This window comes from Indicator indicator, chromosome 22, assembly GCF_027791375.1.
Source record: "Indicator indicator isolate 239-I01 chromosome 22, UM_Iind_1.1, whole genome shotgun sequence".
NCBI lineage: Eukaryota > Metazoa > Chordata > Aves > Piciformes > Indicatoridae > Indicator > Indicator indicator.
Window position 1 is genome coordinate 634,827 of NC_072031.1, and position 20,135 is coordinate 654,961.

At 41.7% G+C, this 20,135-nt stretch overlaps 1 protein-coding gene across 1 annotated transcript in view; it reads left to right on the plus strand.

The window, feature by feature from the left end:
• The window catches only part of KATNIP (katanin interacting protein), a 78,738-nt gene that overhangs the window by 16,346 nt on the left and 42,257 nt on the right, over positions 1-20,135 (plus strand). The window contains exons 7-12 of the mRNA XM_054391228.1: positions 1,702-1,865; positions 4,239-4,351; positions 4,804-4,918; positions 5,349-5,555; positions 9,989-10,129; positions 14,792-15,686. Of these exons, the coding sequence (XP_054247203.1) occupies positions 1,702-1,865; positions 4,239-4,351; positions 4,804-4,918; positions 5,349-5,555; positions 9,989-10,129; positions 14,792-15,686 (1,635 nt within the window). The remainder of the gene's footprint in view (positions 1-1,701; positions 1,866-4,238; positions 4,352-4,803; positions 4,919-5,348; positions 5,556-9,988; positions 10,130-14,791; positions 15,687-20,135) is intronic.

Sequence of the window (20,135 nt, forward strand, 5' to 3'; positions counted from 1 at the left end):
AGAGAGGCTGAGGGAGCTGGGACACTTGAGTTTGAGGAAGAGGAGGCTGAAGGGAGACCTCATTGCCCTCTACACCTACCTGAAAGGACAATATAGAGAGGAAGGTGCTGGTCTCATCTCACGGGTAATTAGTTATAGAACAAGAGGGAATGGCCTCAAGCTGCACCAGGGGAGGTTTAGGAAACATTTTTTCACTGAAAGAGTGGTCAGGCATTGGAAGAGGCTGCCCAGAGATGTGGTGGAGTCACCAAGCCTTGGATGTGTTTAAAGGTCATTTAGATATGGCACTTAGTGATACGGTTTAGTGGTGAACTTGGCAGAGCAGAGTTAATGGTTGGACCTGATGATCTCAAGGGTCTTGCCCAGCCTGAACGATTCTATGATTCTAAGTCTGATGGACTTCAGTTTTGAAAGGTCTGAATTAAAGCTTTTAGATTTGCCATACTCTGATGAAGACTCTTTTTCAACAAAACAAGATCCAGACGCATCCCAGGAAAGCAGTAATGAGAACAGTTTGGAAAAGTCAAAGTATGGGTTTCTTAATTGGCAGAAAACCAAACTGAGGAAAATAAGCTATTTCTTTCTGGCTTCAGAATAAATCCTCTGTCGCTTCTGAGACCCTCACCCACCATCTGTCTGAGCAGATGCTTGCTTTGACCGCTTTCCAAAGATGTGTGTAGCATTGTCTCAGGTTACAACACATCTTTTTCAAACTCCTTCTGTCTAACTATCACTTTAATCCTTAAATTAATTTCATTTGAGGGGGATGATATAGAACAGAATAATAAAAAAGCCTTTATTCTCTCCCTGTGTTTGCAGTGATGACCAATGCTGGCTCAAAGATTTTTTGAGTATAGATGACCTAGGGCTTAAGGAGTGTGAAGGCACACACATCTCAGTTCAGTTTTTACCTCTCTTTCCAAGGCAGGCTTTGCACCCTCTGCCATTTTACCCTCCTGCTTAGCAAACCTCACTGCAGCACTATGAGCACTCCTTTCACATCAGCCTGTCCTTCAATATCTTTTCTTAATCTAAATGTCTGTGTAACTTTGGTTTCTCTTCTTCCTTTGACTTTGGAAGTCCTTGACTATATAATCACTCTCCTTCTTTCAGTCCAGTCTCAGCTCCTCTGTTGTTAAATTTTATTCCCTTTCTTTTAAACCTCTTTATAGGCTGTGACGTTTCTGTTGCTTCGTGATGTTTGGGAAGATTGGGAGGCGTGTGGCCATGTTGATGACTACTTAAGTGATAAGGTCATTTATTTTGCCTTGCAAATAGCAATTCCTGACTGCCCTTGTTTTGCTAGAAGGCTCTGGGGATTCCTCAAAAATAGCTAAGCAGTTACACTGAAAAATTCTGGTGTGCTGTAACATATATATCTTTTCCAATGAGCTGGCATTTCTATTAAATAGCAGAAAAAAGCAAGTACAAAAAAAAATCTTAAACAATAAAAATCATGTTTCTCATTTCTGAGTTTCCCTCCTCTTAAGATACTGTTTTAGCTGTTGTCTAAGGTAGATGTGACCTGGAATCTCAATGTGAAAACAAATTGGAGCGATTCAGCCTTGCTTGGGATGGTTGCAGCCTGCTGGCCAAGCCCTGTGTCAGTAACCAAATTGAGTTTTTCAAATGTATGTTGTTGTGATGTTCCATACTTTTATGTCCAGACAAACAACTATTCCTTCCTTCTTTTGGTGGCAGGACCCCTAAGTCAACCAGAAAGACTGCTTTCAGCAACAAGAAAGAACGTGTGTGAGAGGGATCCTGACCTCTCTGTTTCAGATGTGATTAAAGCAATGCAAGTGGAAAATCAAGTCTTGCAGAGAGAGCTGCAAAAACAGACAGTTTCCACAAGCCCCCAAAAGGTATGGCAAAATGCAGAGAGGGGTCTTTGATCAGGTAGCAAACCCCCCATGAATGACAGTCTCTTATACATAAGACTGTGTGTGAATGTATGGTGGTGCCTCTGAAGTGTAATTGAATTTGTACTATTCTTCCATAGGGTGGTTTTCTTTAATCTACTTCCTCAGGATAGCATCCACAGCTCTCTTGATTTCAGGGATCACTGAGCAGCTGATAGAGCAGCCACATGATATGTCTATGCAGTCAAATGCACAGCTGCAGGCCCAGTTGGGCCATTTCCATTCTGGAAGCTTCTTAAACAAGATAATGTGTGATTTTCATGCCAATAAATCCTGTCTCCCTACTGGACTCATTAGTATGGGCACTGTTCCCTGTTAATACATGCTCTGCTTTTGGAGCAGAGCTGTCATCTACTCTGCTGGCTCTTAGTGAGGAGGAGCTCGCATGGGTTTGCTGCACTGGTGTGTGTATATCTCTTATCTCCAACAACCATGTTTAAAACAATTAAAAACTCATAAACAAGGAAATCAACAAAAATCCCTTCCCTTCTGATTCAGGGCAGACCATTATTCCTCTTAAAGAATAAGGGGATTTATGTTGACAAGTGTTAGCTGAACTTTAAGCATAACCTGGAATTCAGTGCTGACAGAAACTGCCTAGAGAAGACTCAGGGTGTCTAGAGACAGGACAAGGGGAAATGGTTTGAAGCTGAGGGAGAGAAGATTTAGACTGGATCTCAGAAGTTTTTCAGTATGAGAGTGGTGGGACTCTGGAATAGGCTGCCCAGGGAGATTGTGGCTGCCTCCTCCCTGGGGCTGTTGAAGGCCAAGTTGGATGAGGCCTTGAGCTGCCAAGTCTAGTTGAGAGGCATCCCTGCCCATGTCAGGGGTTTTGAGTAGATGATCTCTATGGTCACTTACAACCTAAGCTTATTCTAGGAAAGTAGAAGAAATTTGAGCACAAAGTGAAATTGACAAAACTGTCTCTTACTGACATTGAACAGTGTCCATCAACAGTGGTTCATGGATTCAAAGTCTGCTTCCAGTCTGGGGTTTAGGAGACTCGTTTTTGTGGGAAGGAAAGGAGAGATGCTTCAACATTTTTAGAGTTACTCATTTGAATTCTAAGAGTTTCCAAGACAACTGACTACTTCAGCCTCAGCTGATGCTCCCTCTTGTGAGTTGGTGCTTTGATGAATGTGTCCATTGTCATCACTCAGTCAGCATTAGGTTTGTGGGGAGTTTTGGTTAGGAGTAAAGGTGAAAATGTTGCTTTACTGTAGGTAAGTACTTCACATATGATTGTACCATCTAGGTCAGGTTTTCAATCTTGCTCCTCTTGGATTTGAGATATTTATAGCTTTGTGATTGAGAGAATGAATGCCATTGAATATTCTCACATAATGGATCTTCCTGCTAACATTAGGACTAATTTTAATATTATTGTGCTCAAATGAAAAATAGTGAAATACTTAAAATAGACATCATTTTACTCTGACACACGGGATGGAATTTCAGAAACTCACTGAATTCTCAGTCTTAAAGCTGACCTAAATGATCTCCCAGAAATAATTTAATTTTCCTTATGCAATTAAGGGATTGTGAAGCTTGGCCTTTGGTATTTAAATGTACAACAATGCAGAGGTTTTTCTACTAAAAAAGTAATTAACTTCTAAGCATTTTAAAGTTCTTACTCGTCAAAAATTATAGAGATAGAAGTGACCTAAGACTGCCATTCCTCATCTGACACTGAGTGTTCTGTCTCTGACAGAAGCTAACAACAAATTTTTAGGAGCAGGGTATATTTATAAAGTGAGACCCAGGCAAAGAAAGATCCTAAAGCATTGCAAGAATTGCAGGACTTGTAGAATTATTTCATTTGGGAGAGACCTTTAAGATCATCAAGTCCAACCTAAGACCTCTCTTTTCTCTTACATAGTCACTGCTAATAATTCTACCTTTAAATAAATCAGCCAAGATTTTATTCTAACTGTTTGGACTTTAAAGTCTTTATCATCTTTTTTTGGAGAAGGAGAAAGTCTGGGCAAAGCTGTGCCAAAGTTTTGGCCAACTCCATGCACTATGAAATGTATCCATTGGGGTTTCAGATATGTTTATATATATTTAATACTCATCAAAGAATGCTTTCATGTTACATTTCTTCCACACAGAAGATCAAGCTTTAAGCTTAGCTCCTTCATTGCACATCATTGCAATTCTGTTAGATGTACTACAGCTCAGTGTAGGGTCACAGGTTAGTCAAGGTGAGCTGAAACCAGAGCTGGGCCCTAACTCTTCTTCCAGAGCTGCAAACTGATACTCTTTGGCATGTGGAGAACAATGTGATTGAAACATGTTCATCTTTTTCTTACTTAGAAACAATTTTCTCTATCCTCTGTTGCTTCTGTAATGGCTGAACCTCCTGAACATGGCCAGACAAGGACTGCAGTCACCAAAGCTGCTGAGGGGATGTGTCCTTTTGGAAGCAGGTATCTGTATTTCCTTTAGGGCTAGCCTTCTCTCTTGAGGAGATGCTTTGCAATGTACCACCAGATATAGTGGAGTACCACTAGACCCCATAATCTTTACATGCCTGAGACATCAGGCAAGTAGTAAATCTGGGAGAATGTTCCAGCCTTGGGCCAGTCTCTGTGGATCAGAGAAATGCCAACATTTCCCTCTGTCTTTATATTTCCTCTGTATTACTTTCTCCAGCTGCCTCAGAGCCAGCTGAGAAACCTGGGCTGTTAACCAAACTCTGTATCTAAGGTGGGATGCTGGAACACTTGTTCAGTGTGAGGGCCCATGGGGTATGTGGGTTCATCCTATCATCTCTTCACCTTTTCACCAACCAAACCATGGCTTAAAAATACAAGAAATGTGAGGCAGTAGAAGATAGAAGAATCTGTATCTTGCAGATAACAGAATCTGTATGTTTCAGACAACAGAAGAAACTTCTGAAAAGCCTTCTGGAGCCTGAGAGCCATTCTGCCTGTGATAATGACACATTTCTGTCCGATGACAAATCAGAAGCAGCTTCCATGCTGAGAGAGAAGGTTTGTGTATATATGCACCACAGCTGATGCTTCCCAGCATTACTGGAATAAAAGCAGATGAAATGATCTCTACTCCACTAATTCTGCCCCACATCCACTACTAGAACTATGGCAGGGTGAGAGAAGAGAATTTGTCACTGTTCCTTTGTCCTTCAGAACGACAAAGAAATCAAACAAAGAACAGAGACCTGTTTTCTCCTTAGGCTTTCTAAGAGGGTGATAAGTTCTCTTCTCTTACCCTGCCACAGACTCTTACTAGTTGATGTGGGGCAGAATTGGTGAAAGCCAGAATGCTTAAATGCCATCCAGATAGCCTTGAGTTTGCCAGCTTTTTGTTTCTGGCTTGTCAGTGTTGTAGTCTTGAACAGTCTTTGTTTTGTTCCACATTATTCTGTCACTTCTGCTCATACCATGTTTCATTTTGATCCAGATGACAAGCAGGATGGAAGTATCTGATGCCATTTACGTGACTATGGAACTTCTTTCTAACTGGGGAAATCCAGTGAATGTGGGCCTGAGCCAGGTGGAGTTCTTTGATTTGTACAACAGAAAGATATTTGTGTCTCCTCATGATGTGGATATTCGGAACGCTGACAACCGAGGGGATTTGTGCTGCTTGGTCAATAAGACCTTAAATGTAAGATACCTCAGTGGTGGATGTGAACAGTTGATGTTATAATATTTTTGGAGGGGTTATATCACTAGTTTTGTTTTTGTTTGTTTTTCTTGTTGTTTAGAAACATGATTTAATTTTGAAACTCTTCCCTTTGACTCTGCTTTTGTGAGACCTCACCTCGAATGCTGCATCCAGTTCTGGTGTCCCCATCGTAAGAAAGACACAGAGCATGAGTCCAGAGGAGGGCCACAAAGATGATCCAAGGGCTGGAGCAACTAGGCTATGAGGACAGGCTGAGGGAGCTGGGGGTGTTCAGCCTGGAGAAGACTTGACTCTGAAGGGACCTTAGAGCTGCCTTCCAATACCTAAAGAGATCCTACAGGAAGGCTGCAGAGGGACTTTTTCTTAGGGTGTCTAGAGATAGGACAAGGGGTTTGGAGGGTTAGACTGGAGCTTAGGAAGAAGCTCTTCAGTATGAGGGAGGTGAGACACTGGAAAAGGCTGCCCAGAGAGGTTGTGGATGCCTCCTCCCTGGGGGAGGAGGGGGTGTTCAAGGCCAGGCTGGATGAGGCCTTGAGCAGTTGAGTCTAGTTGAGAGGTGTCCCTGCCCATGGCAGGGGCATTGGAGTAGATGATCTCTGAGGTCCCTTCCAATCTGAACCATTCTATGATTGCATATTGTTGAGAAATCCAAGTTTCCCATCCAAGATGTTGGTATTCAGTTGTAGTTTTGTTGAAGAACAGCATTTGATTAATTCTCCTGTCTTGCTTAATTGAGCAGTGGAAGGAGGCAGCTTTAACTCTGCCTCCTTATATATTAACTGTGTGGTATTGTCTTGGATGAAAGAACATGCTCATTTTTTAAAGTACTGTAATGTAATCATAGTGCCTGTAGAACAAGATCACAAAATTTTCAGAACTGCTTGAGAGGGTGCAGGAAGGGGCTACAAAGATGATCAGGGGACTAGAACATCTCTTTTTATCAAGAAAGGCTGAGGGACTTGGGGCTTTTCAGGCTGCAGAAGAGTAGACTGAGGGGAGATCTCCTTAATGCTTATAAATGCTCAAAGGATGGGTGTCAGGAGGATGGAGCCAGGCTTTTTTCAGTGGTGCCCAGTGACAGGACAAGAGGTAATGGGCACAAGTTTGAACATAGGAAGTGCTGTCTAAACATGAGGAGGAACTTCTTTACTTTGAGAGTGATGGAGCACTGGAGCAGGCTGCCCAGAGAGGTGGTGTAGTTTCCATCTCTGGGGTCATTCAAAACCCACCTGGACTCATTCATGCTAGTGCTACTTTCCTGCAGGGTGAATGAGAAGGGAAAGAGGGCAGATATGCAGTACTGGGAAATGTAGTTGAAACTCAGTATGGAATTTTTTTTTTCCAGGCAAATATTTGTACTTGAAACATCTTTCTTCCTGTGTCCTGAAAACTGTAATTTGGGTGTTATTAAGACACATTCTCCTTTCTAGGCTGTGCTCTCTGGCAGATGACACTCAGTAGTAGTAGCAGCAGCAATGACACTCAGCTTTTCTAGATCGTTATAAATAATGTAGTAATATATTCATTAAGCCATTATGAACTTCTTAGCATTGCTCATCTATTTAACTATCCTATTATCCTTAAGTAATGAGATTGTATATTTCATTAATTGATATATTCCTTTGATTTGTGACACTATAATCTCCTTTCTTGAAGCTGGAAAGGTATCAGAGAAGATGCAATCTGGACGGGGAATATAGTCTTAGAATGTGGATGTGTGGTAACTGATCTCCTTTAGAGGTTAAAGCAGAGTTTCCAGTTGTGTGTACATTTCAGATCACACAGGAAAGCTTTTTGGGTGCATCAGAAATGAAACCCCAACAAATTCATCTCCAAGCAACTCAGATTTTCAACAGAATGAAAATTTAACATCAAAACTGACTTTGTGGAAAACTCACTTCACCATGGTTAAAACACTTTCATCTTGGATCATTTAGGTGTCCATTTGGCTTTGAGAGATCTCTTATTGGAGATCAGGGGTTCTACTTATTGATTAGTTTATTTACTACCCTTGCAGACTTCTAAGAACACTTAAATTGTCTCTTCCCTATACTTTGTGATTTGCTGTAACCCAAAAAACAATGCCTGGCAGAACATCAAGTGCTGTCAACTTGGGAATCGTGCCTGATGAGATTTAATGCTTAATGAGACACAGATTTTGCATTCCATTTAAATTGTTTTCTATAAACCTGTTAGATTCTTATATGTGTATGGAGGTTTCTTAAACCTCAGAATAACAAGGATTAGGTGACTGCAATTCTAGAACTACCTAACTGAAGTACTTGTTTAGGGTGGTGGATCCTCATATCCATGCTATTCCTCTTCACAGTACTTGAGCCTTCCTTTACTCTTCTTCAGGTATCTCTTCAGTGCCCACACAAAGCAGTCTCAAGCCAGTCTTCTACAAATTCTAATGCCAAAGGTTCCCACTCTGATTTTGGTGGGGTTTTTCCCCCCCTTGATCCTGTTCAAATGTAATTCCTACTTCTGACATATACTAGATTCACCCTGATGGTTCAAAGAACTTTGGGGGGTTTTCAGTGCTAGGTGCAAGAACAGTACTTCCAGACTCCAGCACATCATGTGAAGGCAAAGACATCACCATCACTCTTAGCTGCAAAACATGAGACACCTCCACAGTCTCGTGAGTTTTGCCATGGATTCATCAAGTGGCCTTCAGTTTTTGGTGTCAGATCTTTGACATGCTAATGGAGACACCTCTGAGTCTGTGTAGCTTCAATCTTAAGCAATGACTTCCTCCAATCCTCAAAATGATCTCTACAGCAGCCTCTCACTCAAGACACAATACTCAGCCTGGCTGTGCTATGCCTCTGTTGTTTGGAATATCATGTGCAAGTTGTTTGGAATATCATGTGCAAGTTGTTTGGAATATCATGTGCAAGTTTACAGAGGAGGTAGGGAGGAGTGTGAGCAGGGCTCTCCAGAGTCCAGCTCTGTTCTGAATCTGGAGCCCTTTTGTGAAGGCATCTCTCTCACTATGTCAGTACACATCAGAGCATATTGATTGCCAGGATGGAGATGAATCACTTACCAGATCTTGCCTGTTGTTGGGTAATGATTTTTCAGTTGTTCATGTCCGTAGTATGGCTATCAACATGACCTAGCTTTGCAGTTGATACTGAAATTGGGATCACTTTGGTTTGAGGGTTATCCTTCATTTCTTTGATGTTAAGAGGATTATTTCTGCCTTGATATAGAAAAAAATTATACCTGTCTGGCACTCTTATGGTTGCTTATGCCCAAATCTGATATTCGAAGCAGCAACAGTCTCCCAAAGTTTTTTTGAGAGGCCTCTGAGACAGAGACATCATGAGCCATCAGAGACTGGAATACAAAGATGCCCATTCTGAGAAGTGTTTCTGTTTATGATACCTTTGAGCAGGCTGGCAGAGCTGTGTCTCTACCATCAGGCACACATCTGAAGTACACAGTAGGAAAGTTTTGTAGTTACTGACTTTGGGAAAAACTGAGAGGCTGGCTTCAGAGTGAAAGGATATGGAGAAATAGTGGCTTTGTGTACCCTCTGTGTGACTGCATGTACTGGGCATCCTTGAAAGTAGAAAGGGAGCTGATTTATCTGCTAGTCTCAGATCACTGAAGTGTTGTCTGCATGTATATTTGTGTCCTAGATCATCTCTGGTTTGGAGTTACATTCAATATCAAGTATGTTAATATTCAACATTTTGATTCTGAAACTCTTTAGTCCTTGCTTCGTTCTGAGCTAACACACAGCCTTTTCCTCCACTCCTGAACAGCTAGAGTTGCAGTTGTGAACAGTGTCCAGAATTAGGCATTCTTTGGTAGCTTAAAATGTATTGATTGTCAATTGTCTATAAAATTCACATTGGGAATTTTTGGAATATCTTAGAAAATTTGAAGTGTGGAGTCCTATATATAGCTCTGAGGAGTAGATGTGGAAGTGAAATGAATTGTCTGCAAAGCCTGATTAAAATAAGAGACAGAAGTAAAATTCTAGAGGCCAAACCAGAAGTGTAAACATTTGGAGCAATAAAATGATTATAGATTGTCCGTTGTGCTCAGTGACGCCTGCAAAGCTGATTAATGTGATTAAAATAAACTGGGCTTGCTCTGAGCCTGCAGATACAAAGCATGGCAGACTGCCTGTCACCCATGAGCGTGCAGATGTCTTCCTGGGACAGCAAGCAGCTGACCTTTATCTAATTGCCAGGTTGTTGTGAGCTGTCTTACAGGCAGGAGAGGCGGATTTACTGTTTGGAAATGAGGTTAAGGGCTTGCTCTCACCATAGTAGATGTAGAAAATGATTACTTTTCTGATCAGTGTCTGGTTTCCTGTGGGGTGGGGAGTTAATGACAATCTCCTGCTTTCTGAGAAAGAGTCTTAGTGACAGTCTGCTGGTCTGTGTTTTTAGATCACAGAGGAAAGCTCCCTTTGGATGTGCCCTTTCCATCCACCCCTCCAACTTTACTTTGTTATCCGCAATCCCACCCAGTCACGTGACTTTGGTATATCCAAGATCAAGATTTGGAATTACAACACAACAGCTCCTGGTGTAAGTAGACTTTTCTCAACTCCTCTCTCTGTGTGCTCTGCCTTGCCTTGGGGAAACTTGCTGTGGTCCTCTTTCCAAAGGAGGAAATAAAAGGAAATCCTGTTTAACAACATGGGGAGCTGGGAGGGCTCCGTGGCTGCAGGGAAATTTGCTGTTGTCTTAACATTGAGGGGTAGCAGTGGTAATGTTTTCATAGGCACAGTGAGCATCTTCTTTCAAAGGTGTCTAAAGACCTAATAAAAGCCTGGCATAGTCTGTCCCTCAACCCTTTGCTGTAGTGAGAAATAAAGACACAAAGGTAAGTAAGTCTTCAGAGCCAAGATTTGAAGTTGTTTTATCGCAGTAGAAATAAATATGTGTTTAAATCTTGTGTTTTCTGCTGTAAATAAGTATAAATAGGCTGACTGCTGCTTGACTTTGCTTTTGTCACTTAATTAAAAGTGTACTAACTGTGTTCATAACAAAACAAGTAATCTGGTGTTACAAGAGAGACCTCTCATGGCAGATGGGCTCTTATTTGTGTGTTTTAATGTCACCATGGAAATTATTCTTGTTTGTACACTGCAATGTTATGGGAAAAAAAAAATCCCAGGTACTGAATCAAAGAGGATTTTCAGTTCTGGATTATAAATAAGAGGCTTTATCTCTCTGGTTTTGCTCTCATCCATGTTCTTATATAAGCACATATGGTAATTTATACATATGGAAATGACCATGGAAGGGACAGCTTAAACACATTTCTTAGAACATGATTTATATTTTTTTCCTGGAATTTTAATAGCTTTTTTAAAATTGTCAATTAAAAAGTGAGCTACAGGATGTTCCATCATTTAGAGGTGGTTGGTTTTGGAGGTAACAGTATGATTTGTTGCCAAACCTATTGAATATAATGGAAGAGATGCACACAAATGTATTTCTGTATTTCAAGGCCATTTTTTTTAATAAACCCCTATGAGGCAAGCTGTAAAATCCATTAGGAGTCTAATCCTATGGATTTGGTGGCAGTGCAGCAGTCTCCTCTGACTGAAGGAATGTCTCCTTGTTCTGAAGATGAAAGAATAATACAAAGAAGTTCTGCTTAATTCTGTAATCTGTTAGGAGAAAGTTTTGTCTGAGAAGTGCATCTCCCCAAAATATAATTAGCTAACAGTTTGCTTCCTGCTGGTGTAAATGCAGAGCCAGATTTCTGTGTGGTGTTTTGGTAGTCGTTCTAACCTCCTCCTTTCTCTCACAAAACTGAGAGGTGCCCAAGTACTTCTTCAAAAATAGGCAAAAATTAATTCAGACCACAACTTCTGTATGTTTGAGTGTTTGAACTTGAGTCTGGAAGCAGAAAAAATGTCTGAAGGAAGCTGTAAAAGCCAGATGACATCATTGTCATAGATTCCTTGAGTCATTGAATTACAAGGTCTCAGAGAATCCTTCCTCTTTATTCACTTCAGATGAGGTCTGCAAAAAAAAGGAGGTAATTTTCAGTCTGCACAAAGACATCAGGTGCAGCAAGTTCTTTCCCAGTTTGTCTGAAATACTCAGGCAGTTTGCAAACACTTGCTACAGCCTTGATATTGCAGCCTGACTTGGTGCTGTTAAAACTTTTCATAAGCTCCAATATAATGTCTGTTGAATGTCTTCACAAATCCATGAATGGAATTAACACTTAAATGCATTAAGATCTTAGTTGTTTTCTAATTGGATCATCTTCAGGCAGTTGCCTGTATCCGTGTTCCTCCTGGCTGTGTGTTCATGTCCATGCTCTTGGGCTGGAGATTTTTTGCAGTGCTGGACTGCATTGCCTGTAAGGATGCAGCAGCTTTATTCCGGAAGAGTTATGTTTATAGAAGAACTTTTTTCTAGTTCTTGACTTCTTTTCTTTAGCTCCTTTCCCTCACATCTGTGAGAAGCCAGGCAGAGGCAACTTAAGTCCAGGTGTGATTGGCAGAAAAGTGCCTCTGGTTTTAAGCTGTGCCCTTTGTGCACAAATATCACTGAAGTGGCCAGAAATGCCACCCTTGTTGCTTCAGTGGAAATCACTGTCCCAGTAGGCACTCTGGGAGGGCTGAAAGTGCAAACTGGGAAGGAACATCAAGAGAAACTGTAGAGTTATTCTCACAAATCTTTCCTTTTTTCCTCTCTGATCATACCTGCTTGCTTGTTCTGAGGCATTGTGCCATTATGCTGACTCTTCCTGGAGGAGAAAAACCTGCTGTGGATGAAGGATTGAGGGCTTGTTTATAGGGTGGCTTTGTGATGGGATTTCTCTTGAGGAAAGGATTTCTTCAGCCTCTTCATGTGCCAGAAGAGTTAAGCAGTGGCACTAGGGAAGCTAACCATCCTGTCAGTCTTTCCCACACCTGATCACTAAGCAACTGGAAGCTCAGTAGAAGGGTGGGAGGGAAAGGAAAAGAGCAGTTCATAGTCTTGTGTCTGCATATGTTTTGTTCCTGGAGTCCCCAAACTCTTCATATTTTCTCTCCCTGAGCCTCAATCTGCTTCGGATGTTGGTGTAAGAGAACTTAATGAGCTCTGTCACTGATTCTTCAGGAACAGGTGGGTTTTCTGAGCTATCAGCCTGGTTATTAATGCCTGCCCCAGTTTAGGCTGTCTCTGTTGTCCTGGAAATGTTTTAGCTTTGCCTCATTCATCTTGCTGCAGTCCCAACACCTCTTTTGCTTCTTGCAATACTATCCCAGACTTTGCAAAACATCAGACAGGGGAATGTAGTTTCCTACTGACTGGAGCAGTGACTGGCCTTTTTCTGTGCTTGAGTGATGCCTCTTTTGGAAAGAATAAGCTCCACCAGCTCATTTTGTAAGGTTTTCTCTGTCTACCTGTCCTCTTCCAGTACTAGTGGGTGGAGTGGAATTCAAAACATGTTGCTTTTAAGAGGTGGCTGATTTTAATTTAAAAAGATTCAGTTGACAAATAGTCTGCAAAATATCCCAGTATGTATTTCTGAGGCTCCATGCAGTTTGTATTTTTACCTGGAAACAAGAGAGCTAAGGTTTGAATATTCCTACAGGCAGTAGAAGCTAGGATATTATGTAGAAATGTTGCAGTAATCCCAAATTCAATGTAAGTATCTGACATCTCTAGCATTTAAGGAGGACATTAACAGTCCAGGCATACAGAGATACAAAAAATAGCATTGCTGGGGCATCCTGATGGACTTCTCTCCCCTATTCAAGCAGAGCAAGGTAGTTAGTTTTTAATACATGCAATTATTAAAGTATTTTGGTCTCCAGTTAGATTAATTTGGCAGTGCCCTTGTTCAAGGGGAAAGTAGACCACGTTTGCTGGCCAGCTGCAGACATGCAGCACTTTGTGATGCTCTAACACAGTGTGTTACAGTGTGAAAATTCCCCATCAACATTAACTTTGCCAGACTAGCAGCCATGACATAATGGCCAATTCAAATGGGTTTACAGCTGTTGGCTGAGAAGTTACTGAATGGGATCTTCTGTCAAGGATGTGTCTTGCATTCCTACATCTGCTCCCCTCTCTCAGCTTTCTTGTTACACCTACATCTTCTGGCTTTCCTCCTGTGTAGGTCCATGTTACATATTTCACCTCATACATGTCTTTGGAAGGAAGTAGGATGGGAGCTGTAAAGCCTTGGAGGCTGTAAAGAGTGCAAGCAGGAGTGAAGAGCTGGAGACACTTGTACTTGAAAGTGAAGGAGTAACTGGTTTAGGCTGGGAGCAGAGGAAAATTTAAATCAGTATATTCAAGGAGAACTGACATCAAGGAGATGAGCAAGAGGATGAAACTGAAACTTCTTACTTTCAAGAAAAGCTTCTCAGTTTCTGTGAAAATAAGGAAAGAACAGAGAGTCTTTAAAGACTCCATGTGATGGACATATTACTGGAATTTAGAGGACAGAAAGGAGATGGATTTTGTCTCATCTCTCTTTTCTTTGAAGATACCAGTATTTTTGTCAAGAGGGAGGAAAGGTTAGATGGAAGAGAAGGTAGAGAATAGAAAGAACATTAGTTCCAATTTCAATGAAATGAAGAAAATCATGTTTTAGTGGGTGCCACTGAAAAGGAGACCATAGAGATGAAGTTGTGAGGGGCAGAATTGTCTGAGATAAAGGCCTGTTTAAAAGGCCAGTTAAGTGTTGGAACAGACTGGCAAGGCAGATGATTGGAAAACTGTTAAACCCAGCTTTCTTCACAATGACACAGTGGGAAGAGATGGATTGGATTCTTTTTTTTAAAACATCCTTTCCAGCCCTATATTTCTATAACTCCAGTGGCTCTGATCCAGGTGGTTGGTTGTTGTGGAGCATGTCAGGAAAGTGGTGAATCTTAAAGATGTTGAAGCAAAATGTGCTTCTGGAATTTCTATCCTGATCAAACAGAATGATACTTAATCTAGGCTTCTTTGCTCAAGCTTTTCTAAATATTTAAGCCTTGACAGCCAAAAATAGTTCATGGCAGTGTCTAGCAGGGTTTTTAGGCCTTTTCTATAAAATCTTATATGTCCTAGGGTGTTTTCCAGTTGTTGGAGCTTTTGATTAGGAAGTAGTCAAAAGCAGTCAAAACCCTGGCACAGGGTTTTAATCATTTTAATCTGCTAAGTGGTCAAATGCCAGAGTTCCAGAGCAGTGCTATGTAATGCTTGAACAGCCTAATTGAAATCTTCATCCTTGTCTTTTTGTAGGACCTTGATGTTGGAGCAAAGAAGGTGAAGTTGTATATTGACAAGAACCTTGTGTTTGATGGTGAATTAGAGAGAGCCTCTGGAGATCTCCTTGCTGACCATAGCACTACAATTGACCTTAGGGATCACAAGCAAGATACCTCTACGTGTTTTTCAAATGAAAGGAAAGAAGTGATTGCTCCTGCAGTCACAGAGAAGGAAACAGACCCACATGTGAAATACTTGCACTCAAACAGTGCTTCACTCAGCTGGAAATCTCTGCCAGCAGAAAATCTCGAGCATCAGATGAACTCAAACAGCTCTACAAAGAAAAGATTAGCTGAGTTAGAGGATGATCTAAAAGTCTCCCCATCTCAGGTTGGTAGAAAAGATGCCAAAGAGGACACAGCAGTACAGGCAGTTGCAGGGCATGTTCAATCTGATGATGAACTTTCTTTGAGCAAGCAAATGGAGAAGCTCACAGGAAGGAAATTGTCTGATTCTGCAGGTGCAACTCCTTCTTGGTTACAGTCTTCTTCCCAGGTAACAGAGAGTAACCAAGTTACTTCCAGCAAGCAGAAGCCCCCCTGGCTTGCCACAGAGCCTTGTGCAGGCTTCAGATTTCAAACACAGTCAGATGGGAGCACCAAAAACTTGAAAGATCTGACTAATGAAGATGTCAAACTGCAGAGAAATGAACTGGGCAGATCCAGTAGCAGAAATGCAAATGGAAATGAGAGGTCACAGATGCTCACCAGAAAGGATGCTGATGTGGGTTCAGACATTTCAGAGCAACTTTCTAGCAAAAACTGCTGCAGCTCACAGTACCCTACAAGTGGAAGGAGAAGTGCCAGGTGTATGAAAAGGGCAGGATTAGACACCATGAATCTTGGAGAAGATGATTCTGCTCTCAAAGGTAAGAGCTCATGGTGGCAAACTTAGTGCAAGTGCTGACATGTTCTCTGGTTTGCAGAAGCAGAGATTCATTTAGGTGGGAAGGAACCTCTTGAGGTTCTGGGAGGGCTAGACAGAGGGATTTTAGTTTTGCCATTTGCAGTATTGAGTTTTTCTCATTCATACTGTGAAAATGCTTAGTCTCCTTGTCCCACATCTGATGTGAAATGCTCTCCTACTGAAAAATTTACATTCTGTGGTAGTGTTTTTTAATATATTTGGAGAATCTTGAAGACTAAATTTCAGTAAATTATGTTCTAAAACCTGACAGTCCTGCAGACAGCAAATATTTGCTAGTATCAGTAAAAATCTCCAAGAAGGTAAAGAAGAATGTAACTTCCAGGTAGGGGGGGAATTGACAGAGTTTCTTTGTGCAGTGGGTTTGTGCCTTTCTCTGTGACAATATAAGCTGTGAATAGATTTACTCAGAGTGAATGGAAACCTGCCCTCATTTTCTCTTCTCCACTAATGAAGTTACATTCCCCTTTCAAACCTTTCCCTTACACATCTCTGCTTATTATGAATAGTTTTTTTACTAAATTTAGCTGTTCCCTGTGTTTGATTATCATTGTCATCCTTCTCCAAACTTTTCTTAGTTAACTGGGATTCTGTTGGAGGTGGAGGATCTAGACTTGTACAGCTGTGTTCTGTCTCTGGTAGTGGCCAAGGTGTGTCCCCAGAGAAGACTGAGAACTGGGCAAGCACTAAATAACTTTGTCTCCAGTGAAGAGAGTCTGGCAGGGCATGGACAACAAGACCCAGAGAATTGGAAGAAGAGGTTACAAAAAAAAAAAAAAACCAACCTGAAATCTTGGGAGTGATTTAACATCAGAACAATTTCTATGAATCACAGAATGCTAGAATGGCTTAGGCTGGAAGGGACCTGAAAGATACCTGCTCCAACCTCCATACCATGGGCAGGGACACCTCTCAGTTGGATTCAGCAGCTCAAGGCCTCATCCAGCCTGGCTTTGAACACCCCCAGGGAGGAGGCATCCACAACTTCCCTGGGCAACCTATTCCAGAGTCCCACTGCTCTCATACTGAATAACTTCTTTTTGAGATCCAGTCTAACCCTGCTCTCCCTCAGCTTCGAACCATTCCCCCTTGTCTTGTTGCTAGACACCCTTCATGAAAAGTTCTTCTGCAGCCTTCCTGTAGGATCCCTTCAGGTATTGGAAGGCAGCTCTAAGGTCCTCTCAGAGTTGTCTTTACTCTAGGCTGAACAACCCCAGGTCCCTCAGCCCATCCTCACAGCAGAGGTGCTCCAGCCCTTGAATCATCTTTGTGGAGTCACTCCAGCAGCTCTGTGTCCTTCTTATGATGGGGCCACCAGATCTGGACATAGTATTCAAGGTGGGGTCTCATAAGAGCAGAATAAAGGGGAAGAATCACCTCTCTTGGTCTTGCATTCTCCATATTGTATTTGAATGTTTGCCTTAAAGTTCTGGCCATAAAGGACAGGAAATATGCCTGAGTGCAGAAATGCCAGTTCCAATGAGCAGGTACAGCATGAATTTTTCAGACCAAGGTGAGGAAAATGGTTTTTTCTAAATTTAGAATGTCTGAATTCTTTCCTCCCTGTCTCTCTTTGGAGGAACCAGCAATTTTATAAGTGTGTCTGAAAATTATACCTCTGACAAGAAAAAAGTCTGGAAGTAGTTGGAATTGTTGCCATCTTCCCTTTAGCCACCCACTCACCACAGCCCCTTTGCTGTTTCACACATTTGGCAGTATCTCTGTTAGATTAAAAACTGGTCAACATTATGGAAGCTGTAAATAAATCCCACCTTAGTCATTTCTGTTGAGTTGTAAAAACAGGAGCAATTCAGAAGTTTTAATGTGAACTATAAGATGAGGCTTGTCAGGATTCTAATTATAATGTCCTCTAATTTTGCTCAGAGCATACTTTGTCATCTGGTGCTTAAAACCCCCAGTGTGTGTTTGTCCCTGGGAAAACTGCATGCCAGCCAGCAGCTTTTGTTCTCTCTGCACTGTGCAGGGCAAAGCCATCTTCAAAGTGGAGCTGAGTGAGCATTAACCACAGGGAAACAGTTTTAAGTGTTTCCCTAAGAGTGGTGAATTTTAATTGGCACGGGGCATGGGGAACTGCACTTTCCTAGGAGCAGGATGTGAGAGAGGGGAGCCTGCAGGAGCTGCCATGCAATGTCCCAGCAAAAGAAGCAGAACAAGGGAAATCAGAAATAGCACCTGCAGGTGTGCTTAGCTCATGTGAGTGCTGCTGTAAAAACTTACCAGTTTACTTTGATAACTGGCTGAATGTGCAAAGGAAATGGTGAGAGCATGGTGATAAATCATAGGATCATAACGTTGTTTGGGTTGGAAAAACCCTCTGAGAGCATCCAGTCCAACCAGCAGCCAAACACCACCATGGCCATTAAACCACGTCCCCAAGTGCCATGGCCACATGTTCCTTGAACACCTCCATGGATAGTGACTCCACAACCTCCCTGAACATCCTGTTCCAATCCCTGACCACTCTTGCAGCAAAGAACTTTTTCCTAATACTGCATAAACCTCCCCTGGTGCAGCTTGAGGCCATTTCCTCTCATTCTATCATCTGATACTAGGGAGAAGAGACCAACTCCCATCTCCCTCCAACCTCTTTTCAGGTACCTGTAGTGATCAAGAAGGTCTTCCCTCAGCCTCCTCTCCTCCAGGCTAAACAATCTCCTGTTATTTGAAAATAACATATAATTTGTGTGGCGGGGTGGAATTATAAATTAAGGAGATTGAAGAATGGCACAGAAAGATGAACTTGAGGGCTGGACTGATAGCAGTGGAATGCAGTTCATTACTACTGCTCACAGGGTCATGTGGGGACTAAAACCAAACAATTAAGTTGTAAGCTGAGTAATCATCAATTGCAGATGACTGAGGCAAAGGAGGATGATGGCTGAGTAGTTGCTAACAGATTGATTATGAGATGGCAGCATGAGGCAGGCATGATCCTAGCAGAGCACTCCCTGGATGTATCAGCAGAGGCATTGCTGGTAGTTAGGGAAATGTTACTATCTGAACACAGGCACTTGTGAGATGTCAGTTGGAAAACTGCAGTTGTGATCAGCCATTTTCAGGAAAGCTGATTACAAAGTGGAACAAGATACAGCAAAGAGCTTTCAGAATGACTTGGGAAATGAAGCATGTGATTGCAGCATGGAAATACGATTGCTATTTATAGCTGCAGGGAGTAAAAATCAGGTTAAAACAACAGAGGGAGAAGAAAGGTGTTTGTTTCAAGCTAGTGTGGCCCCCAAGGGTAGTTTACTGAAGTTTGGAGAGGAATTGTATGCTGGACATTGCCGTCAGAAGCAGGACAAGAGACTTGGTGATGGAAGACCCACTGGGGAGATGGACTTTGGAGGTGTCATTATTTCAGTACTCTGGGACAGCATCCATGATGCAATCCCCTCAGGCATGCAGGAGGTTGGGAATGCACCCATACAATCTGCAACTGGAATATTCTTTTTCTACAAGCAAAGTTTATTGTTCACATGGCTCCAATAAAAATGTTCAGTTTTAGAGTCTAAAAGAAATGCCAAAGCCTGCAAGCCTTCAGCTGTTGACCCCTGCTTTGGGGCTATTCTCAGCTTTCCTTTCAGAGCTGCACTTCTCCTGTTGCCATTCAGTGTAGCTAACAAACCTCTTAACCTCCCTTTGAAAGTTATTCTTCTTGAACTGCTCTGAAAGTGCTTCAGAGCTGTAATCTCTGTACTGCTTGAAGTACTTAACAGTAAAAAAAAAAAAAAAAATTGTAAAAAAAAACCCTCTCCAAACCAAGGGAAGTTAATGAGTGTCAAATACTTTTCTGTCCATGCTTGTCCTGAAATTTTCAAGTGGTGAATATAGAAACAGTATCACCTTTGGGTAAATTGTGAGGCTCTGGGAAGTACTCTTAGGGATCACCCACCCTATATGGAGGTCCATGGATGATGATTTGAATGAGCAAGTGACTTCTAACTGCACTGATATGCAACTGATGTGCTCTGAAAGATCTCCCTTTGCTTTCTACCTGTATTTCCTTTTTGGGGTAAGAAGGAATGGCCAGGTTGGTCTCCAGCCCTTTGTTCTGGAAGACAACCCTCTTTCAGGTAGTTTCTCATCTGCTTTAAAATTCTTATTTTTAACTCCCTTGTCCCCAGTGTAAATGATTATTGGCCATACATAGATTAGGAAGATTGCTTCTTTCCTAGTATTTCCAAAAACAAAGTTAAAAGTTAGTCCTGAGCAGCCTTTTGAGAAAAGATTCTTCTGCATTTTATGGCAATTGCCATTTATTCTTGCTAACCATTTGTTTTAGTAGCCACAAAAGAACGTTGTGCAGAAGTAGAATCTAGCTCATGGGCCTGCAATTCTTTAGTACTCCACTTACTTTTCTTCATTTACTGAA